The sequence below is a fragment of the Anolis carolinensis genome, chromosome 6, assembly GCF_035594765.1.
Source record: "Anolis carolinensis isolate JA03-04 chromosome 6, rAnoCar3.1.pri, whole genome shotgun sequence".
NCBI classification, from domain to species: Eukaryota; Metazoa; Chordata; class Lepidosauria; order Squamata; family Dactyloidae; genus Anolis; species Anolis carolinensis.
The window spans coordinates 42,003,873-42,012,843 of NC_085846.1; the positions used below are offsets into that span (position 1 = coordinate 42,003,873).

At 38.0% G+C, this 8,971-nt stretch overlaps 1 protein-coding gene across 1 annotated transcript in view; it reads right to left on the minus strand.

The window, feature by feature from the left end:
- Nucleotides 1-3,434: 3,434 nt before the first annotated feature.
- areg (amphiregulin) overlaps nt 3,435-8,971 on the minus strand; it is a 24,417-nt gene continuing 18,880 nt past the window's right edge. Inside the window, exons 4-6 of the mRNA XM_008113107.3 lie at nt 7,705-7,875; nt 5,178-5,271; nt 3,435-4,175 (exon numbers count right to left, since the gene is read on the minus strand). Of these exons, the coding sequence (XP_008111314.1) occupies nt 5,190-5,271; nt 7,705-7,875 (253 nt within the window). The 3' untranslated portion in view covers nt 3,435-4,175; nt 5,178-5,189. The remainder of the gene's footprint in view (nt 4,176-5,177; nt 5,272-7,704; nt 7,876-8,971) is intronic.

Genomic DNA, 8,971 nt, shown 5'->3' on the forward strand with positions numbered 1-8,971 from the left:
CTTCAACTCCCACAATTCCTAACAGCAGGGAAGGAGAGAGAGAAGGGATGGAGGAAGGGAAACCCTTTGGAAAGACAACAGCGGAGCTCTCGCGATGTTTTGGACTGCAACTCCCACAATTCCCAACAGCAGGATGAGAGAGAGAAGGGATGGAGGGAGGGAAACCCTTTGGAAAGACTACAGCAGGGGCTTTAGTGGTGTTTTAGACTTCAATTCCCACAATTCCCAACTGCAGGGAGAGAGAGAGAGAGAGAGAGAGCACTGGCCCTTCCAACACAGGACACAGACAAATCAGGGAAGGATGGGAAAAAAGGTTCCCTAAAAGGCTCTTTTTTTTTTTTTGCAAAGTAGAAACTTTATAAGTGAGCTTTCCTCACCTCTTCCTGATATGTTAAAAAAATGACTGCCCTCAACGTTTAAAATACTAAAAAAGTGCTATATTCTACACTTTCACCAAAATTAATGTGGTGAATCCAGTGGATTACCGGATTTTAAGTGTAGAACTCAGTGGAATTTAAGTTATGTGATGAAGTGGTATGACTGTGTTTTGTTAGTATCAGTTAGACTCTGAGAAAGAAAGCATTCTAAACTTGAAAAGTCTGCCTCTTTAGCCAGATTGGCACACTTGAAAGGAGAGGCACTCTCAAGCCGGTAGCAACGTGTGACCAAAACAGACAGCGGGAGGAGAACTATTATTTCTAAATGCTATTTGTGGCTTCCCTGAGACAATCCTGTTGACACATTGAATTAAGCAGCCCATATTCTGTTTTTCCTGTTTGACTTGCTCTTTCAAGAGAGGGCTGGTGCACCATTGTATTACAGTGTCATTCTGATGAGATGCAGGGTGAGACTACCAAGCAAACTGGTAAGAAGTCTCAGGATAATGGCTATGGGGAAGTTTCAGCCCACATTGACTGAACTAAATTTTTTAAAGTGTAAATCCATTCTTATAACTCCTTCAGCTTCACTACAGGGAAGACAGGTCCCACTTGGGCATTTTTCTTACAGTGGAAGTTCTTCTAGACAAACCCCCATGAAATAAATGGGAGCTGGGCAGGAGGAAATATCCTTCCAGGCTTCTTTGCCTTATTTGTTATCCTATTCTCCTGCTTCATTTAGATTTAGTGAAAATCTAATTACATTGAAATTGGGTAAAGTCAGTAAGATGCTTAAGGAAGCAGAAACATTCAGGTCCCTTACTCAAACTAGAGTTCATCACCTGAGGCAGGCAAATTGCAGCTGCAGCAGGACAACAGTGTCTTTGCCTTGGACGTATCACATGACATTCTCACTCCTTTCGCACCAGACTCCTGATGAGAGACGGTTAGATGTTTCTTTTACAAAAGTAGGTCATTATTGGATTGTGTTTGTAAAAGATGTGTTCAAGGCTATTTCCCACTGGGAGAGCCATGAAAGAGGAGCAATGTCGTATGATAAGTCCATAGTCTTGTCCTGCTGTAATCATGATTTGCCTGCCTCATGTGATTTCTTTTCATCCCCCGGTGGCGCAATGGATTAAACCCTTGTGCTGGAAAGACTGCTGACTGACATATTGGCAGTTCAAACCTGGGGAAAGCAGGATGAGCTACCTCTGTCAGTACCAGCTCCCCAGGTGGGGACATGAGAGAAGCTTCCCACAGGATGATAAAACATCAAACATTCGGGTGTCCCCTGGGCAACGTCCTTGCAGACAGCCAATTCTCTCACACCAGAAGCAATTTGCAGTTTCTCAAGTCACTCCTGACACAAACACACACAAAAAACCATCTGAGGTAAAATTGGGTTTAGAAATCATCACCAACTCTTAAGTTCTCTTATGAACAGTGACATAGAGCACACTTACACTGTAAATGGATCTAGCAATTATCTCTCTTTTCTCACCCTTTCAGAAGTTGGCAAACAGAGGAGAAAGAGAATGAGTAATTAGGAATCTTTAGTACCTTCACTAAATAAGGCAAGCACTGAGATCCTTCAAAGTAGGTTGTGACAAGTGAACTGATATAAAATCAATACGGGGTTTGTCATTCCAATATATGACCCTAGTGTTGTTGTGCAAGGAACTGATTGAGAAGACCACAATAATTCAGAGTTAACAAATGCCAGCTAGCAATAAAAAGTTAATCCGACTGTGGTTCTATTTGTGTAAAAAAATAATTATAAATAGATTTTTGAGTGATGTGAACAATATTAAATACAGCAACACTTATTTACAATGGTAGAAAATATATCTACTTACATATTTACAAAGACAGCATGAAACAGTGTTGAGTACTGTTTTTGTTACCAACAATGCAATAGACAGGCAATTGTAACTAACGGTTGTTTATGGTTAAAGAGAAATACTGAAAAACACGCATTGAGTTAATTAAGGTGCTTTTTTGCAAGAAGTATTTGACACCAAGCTGAATTAAAGTTAGGTTGCTGTGAATTTTTTGGGCTATATGGCCATGCTCCAGCAGCATTCTTTCCTGACGTTTCGCCTGCATCTGTGGCTAACATCTTCAGAGGTTTTGTTGACAGTGAAGCAAGTGGAGTGTCCAGGGTGTGAGAAAGAACTCTTGCCTGTTTAAAGTAAGTGTGAATGTTGCAATTAGCATGCTTGAATATCATTGAGTGGCCATGAATCTGCAAAGTCAATCAGTGAGAGTATCTGCATACAGGTAGCCTGGTCTTTATTGCCTGGGGGTATCCTCTGTTTCAAGCATTCCAGGAGAAAATGCTACTGGAACATGGTCATACAGGCCGAAAAACTAACAACAACCCAGTGATTCTGGCAATTAAAGCCTTTGACAACACTTTGAATTTAAGTTATCTTATACTGTTCTTTAACAAAAATCCCTTGGGAAATTTACATTTTTTTAACCACACTAAAGTTGCTGAGTATCATATTGATCTCTCATTTTATTTTGACTGTGAAACATAGTGGATTATCTTTGCTATAATTGGGCATATTTTACTAAGAACCTGCCCTGAGATCATTTCTATCAGGATGACTGCAGACTAAGAAGAAACAGATCCCAGAATATTGGCTCAAGTATATTTTCTCTGAGATGGCAGAAGGCTCACTTGTTCAATAGAGAGGTCATGAGTAAATTGAGGAGTCAAACTGAGGATGTTTTTACTCAATATTTTGTCTAAGAGCTTCTTGAATCACTGAATGCCAATGTAGAGCTCATTGTTCACTCTGCTTAAATCCAGAGTAGTCTCCAATTAGATATGGACCTTTAACACTATTATTGTACATCTGTGTATCTTAACGAAACGCCCTAATATATCTGCTCATAAGACATCAGGCTTCTACCTCCACCTCAGCTTCGGAATCTTAAGGTTATAATTCCAACATCTGTCTAGTATTCATGCATTGTAGACGATGGGCAGTAGAATATACCCTCAAAAGCACAAAATCACCATAAAACAACTAATATTTCAAGATCTGTCAGTCTTTAAAATAATCTATTGGATCTTCCAACATACATGTTTAAAAATTATAGCAGCAGAAACCTTGGGAAATGCTACAATTGCACATGTATCTTCAAATGGGATGTCCGGTATGAAAAGTAGACTGTTGTGAATAATGGCACTCCTGGCCTGCTGCCTTTTCACACAGCCAGTGGGAAACCTCCAGCTGACAGAGGTGGAGGTGTGGGAGAAGGGAGGCACACCCTGTGCCATTTGTCCCAGTTCTTTAAGTAGTGTGAGATACTTAATCAAAGCCTCCTTTCTTTCTTGCTCCTTTCAGGGTGTGTGGAAGTCAGTTTTTTTAATTAAAAACCTCTGTGTAACCATGAGCATCTCCTAAAATCTTCTCTTTCCTCATCCTTCTCAGTCATACACTCTTCCTTGACACACACACTTTTTCTCTGTCACACACACACATTTCTGTCAACGCTCTCAGTAAACAAGTCTCTGATGACAGATGTACATGCAAAAAGGGAAGTCTGCAAAGGCAATAAGCATTCGATAGACTTTCCAGTGTTCCAAAGCTCCTCAGTGGCTATGAAAACTACAGATGTTAATTCCAGTGGCATGTTCTACATCCATTGGCAGTAGATGGGAATGTAACATCCCTCTCTGTATTCTCTTCCATGTTGGGGCAAACAAGATCTCAGTCTCATGTTCTTCCACAAGTTGCCTCCATGGAATAAAATGTGCTTCGGCAATAGTTTGTTCATCACCTATAAGGAATAAACATTATGTGAAGTTTTTAAAAATCATGGTAACTCATGATTAATAACATATTTTAGGAGAGTTAAAACTATGAAATATTGTAACGCCTGTATAAACTAAAGCTTGGTTTCTCACAAATCTATCAGTGAGGGTCATGAGTTGGTAGATAAACCACAGGCTTTGCACACAAAAATTGGTCATTGTTCATCCATCTCTATTAAAGCATCCTAAGCAGCAGGGTCAAGAAAACTTCTGATCTGAAATTTGTGAGATTTGCTTCTAGTCTGGACAGTTCATTCTTGGACAGATTTACCAATGGCCTCACTCATCTTTATCACTGCTGTGTGCTCCATCTTAAGTACGTTGTCCTGCCCAGGGAAGTCAGAACGCCCCCCCGCCCCCCGGCTGTCCTTCTAGCAGCAGACTAAAACCTTTTTATTCAGACTTTTAAAGAAGGTGTTTAAGATCTAGTCAGGGGGTGCTGTGGTTTTAACTTTGAATATGTTTTGATAGATTTTAACTGCAGTTTGTATTTAATTCTGCTTTAATTTTTGTATATTTTAAATTATGTGCTAATGATTTAAGTCAAGCCACTTTGAATCCAATATGAAGGAACAACCTCAAAATGATAATCCTTCAACTAGATGTCTTAATGAACAGAGAATGCCTGTAATTCTATTGTCCTCTTGACTACTATAATAGTTTGTTTCATAAAACTCTATCCATTACATTTAAATTTTTAATCAATTATATATCTACTCAGAATAAATAAGAAGAGACAAATGGGTATAGGGTCACAATCCAGCATTAATTGAGGACCATGAAGGGAACAGCCAACAGAAAACTGGAGAAAGAATACTACTACACATATATTCCCCACCTCCCCAATTCAAGAAAGTACCATATATACTGACACATACACACACACACACCATCTTATACCTTTAAGCAAACCCATTTTTCCAATGAGACTTATTCCCAAATATGTACAATGGAAAATATTCTCCTACCTCTTCTTCTCTTTAAACTCCATTGCTGGAACTTGCATTTTCATGTCGGAGCTTTTTCCTCTCCTCTTTTTCATCATATTTAGAACATCTTTTTCTAAATACAAATATTGGACTCCATTACACACATTTATAAAAATGAAACTCATTTCCCCAAACCTACCAAAAACGTAAGCATAAAATGGGTTTCGAACTACAGAGGGAATACAGATAGATCAATAAAAGAAAAAAACAAACAAACAAGAACAAACAACTTTAAATAGTTTGTTTAAAAAAAACCCATATATTTAATATTATAGTTAAAGGCAGGCAGCCTTCAATGCTTGTGGGCAAGGGTAGGCAGCAGGAAAGGAAATGCAAAGATTTCAGCGTGAAGGCTAAAATGGGAATAAAAATTCAGGTAATGTTTATGGACCAAGGGCACAATCCAGTGAAAAAGGGTCCCATGTATCCATACTGAAATGAATGGGAAATGAACCAAAGCTCAATACTGTTCTTTTGTAGCTCTACTCATAGGTGAATTTTCTGCTGGATCATTTCTCTTGTCCATGGCAACACAACATCACCAAGATGCTGGATTATAGGATAAACAATGAAAAACTTCATAAAATACCTTGATACCTATAAAAAGCATAGATCAAAGCCACAGTTTTTGAAACTCAATGTGCACAATTAAACCTTTCCCTGTTTCAGACTAGGAAAGCTATGAGAGATGTTCTTAACTCTCTCTGGAAAATCTACCTTTAACTCAGATTGACATCTAAACAATGGTGTCCTTAGCTGGATATTGTACTGCTAGTTTCCAGCATCATTGCAGACAATATATGAATTGCTTCCTTTCATCAGACCATTCTCTACCAATATCAGATGCAAGATCATTTTGTCCAGTACAAGTAGTGAAAGGTATGGCAGGAGTGGGGGATGACATCAGTGACATGAGTCACTAGCCATTTGGAGAGACTATCAACTTCTGGCCAATATTATCCTCAATTCATCTTAATTTTTAATGTTTACTGTAGAATGCATTGTGCATTGCTGCTTATTCACAAAGTTTTGAGTAAGCTAATGTTTTATGTCACGCTATTAAATCAGATCTCACCCACTTTAACACAAATTCTTACTATGACTGATATAAAATGCACTGTAGTTTAAGTTTAGCCATGGGGCAGTTGTTAAAATCAAATTTTCTCAGATTTAGACTCCAAACAGCTCAACGTCATGTTTGTGTACAATGAGCGATGGTGCTGGTTTATACCACCATATGCAATGCCTCCATGCGGAGGCCACTTTCTGCTAGAGACCTTTAGCATGAAAGTGAAATCAAGCATTGTTAGCAGGGATCCTGCCCATCACAGCTAGCAGTCCCAAGGACAGGGGAAATCACACTGAAATACAATGGGGTGCCATTTATAAAAGGCTTTATGTACAGGTTTGGAAATAAACAGTTGAGATATGCATTTGTTAATGTAAAAACAAGGAGAAATAAAGAACTTGCTGGATATAAGGTGAAAAAATTTAAACTGTAGAGAAACTGAAAAAAGTGAAGCAGGAAGTCGTCTTTTAAAAATAATTTATGTATGTGTGTTTGTATTTTAGATTTACATGTATGCTAGAGTAAATATGTATGTTTCTGAGAGAAATCATGTAGTTAGTTATATAATTGTTGTTCAAGTATGTTTATATATGCACAGGCATTGTTGTTTTTGCTGTTAAAATTGAATTTTAAAATGACCAAAAAGGAAAAGGAAATCACTGCCAAAAAGGTACTTGTGATTAACGTAAGCTTTTAGTTTCAATAAATCCACTCCAATGGTCAGATTTGCATCCAACTCATCATGATGTTGCCTTATTATCACTGCCCAGGACCTGCAGATCTGAATGAGATCACAACCTGAGAAATGCACTTCATAACTTCAATTGATAAATGGTGGACATTCAGTCTTTTCTTGCCTGTTCACTTAAAGCACTTCTGACGCATTTGCAACATACTCATAAGGGATGATTAAAATAATAAACTTTCAAAGTCAACAATGTTCTCAAATAATTATTAAGTTATTGCCCCAACAAGGGATTCAAAAATGCAGCTCTACATGAAGGCCAACCCTTCATTAGCAAAATTGTACTAATGATTTTTTTCATTTAATTGAGGCTATACAACTTCATTACGATGACTTTGTTCAGCTTTGCTTCCACAAAACATTCAGTTGGTATGTGGTCTCCTGGATAACTATTATAGCTCCGTGTTGTAAAAAGATTTTTAATGTATTTAAAATACCATGTAATTATGTAAATTTTATTGTACTATGGTTGCTCAGACAGGGCCCTTCCAACTGCCCCTATATCCCAGGATCTGATCCCAGATTATCTGTTTATCCCAGGTTATCTGGCCATGGGGACTCATATATTCCAGTTTAAATCAGATAATCTGGGATCAGATCCTGCGATAATGGGCAGTGTGGAAGGGCCCACAGCTGAATAATTGCAAGTCCACCTTAATAAACTCCAACCATAGACCTGGCATGTTACTTACCGCACTATGATAATGATGACAATGATGACAAAACTGAGCACTGTAAGCCCAAAAACGGCTCCCAAAATGGAACCAAGTACTTCAGATGATTTATTTGGTGCTTCAATATCATTCCTATGTGTCTTCAAAAACTGTTCAACACAACGCTCACCAAAGTAATCTGGAAGGCACCTGAAAATTAACCATGCAAATAGTAATTTATTTTGTATTCACAGCTATTGTATATTTTGAAAGGCTCAAATATGGAGTGAAAGGAAGAAATGCGTCAAGAGGAAGGCATGTCAAGCAAATAAATCCTTGTTGTGTCCATTATAAATATATATCCTCAATGTAAAAGACCACATATGGATCCAGAATAGGTCTTTACAAACATTTACAGACCAACCACCAAGACTCTACCTCTGGAAGATAATCATACTCAGCCACAAATGATCACCCATGATGATTATTCTACACAAAAGGCAAGTACTATTTTAGTGCCTCACCATAAAATTCCAATAGCTGTCTTTTAAAGATTTGAAATCCTTATTTATTCATTATTTGAATATTTACACAAAAATAGAAATTTTTGTCAGAAATAAAACAAGACACCTTTTCACATTCCACACATCCCAAATGATCTCCATCCCCCTAAAGAGCATCAAAACAGTCTGTATTAATGCAAGGTTTGTTAGCAGTAGAGTAAGTGGTGATTAGTTTGGATGGGATGCCTCTGGGAAGGCACACCTCATTCTTTCTTTTAACATATGACCATATTATGAATTCAGTGGCCTATTATGCAGCTCATGAATTCCACAATCATTTAAAATTTGCATAGCAGAAGGCTTTCTAAGTGATGCAATGAATGAATCAGGAATATTATTAAGTATTCCAGCATTCATGTCAACAGTGCTCTCACCTTTCAAAGCTCTGTCCCACAAAGACCACATAGATCTTCCTAGTTCTATGGTTCCTCAACTTGCACTTTCTCCCCTGATGCTTGAGAAAGCAAACAAAGGGCTTTAGCTAGGGCCACAAGTCCACCTTAATAAACTCCAACCAAAAGCCTGACAACCCTAATCTCCAGGCTTCTATAGCATCATAGCAGTCCAGGTAATACAAAAAGGGGGTTTGCTCACCATCATTTTAGCTACTAGGTATCCTTTTAGTTTTTTCACTTCTGAAATTTCCAGGACTTTCCCCAAAGATTTATGGATCCTGTTTTATCACTCCATTAACATCTCTATGATAAAGTGATGCCTTATAAAAAGCAACAGAGTTTAGAGAT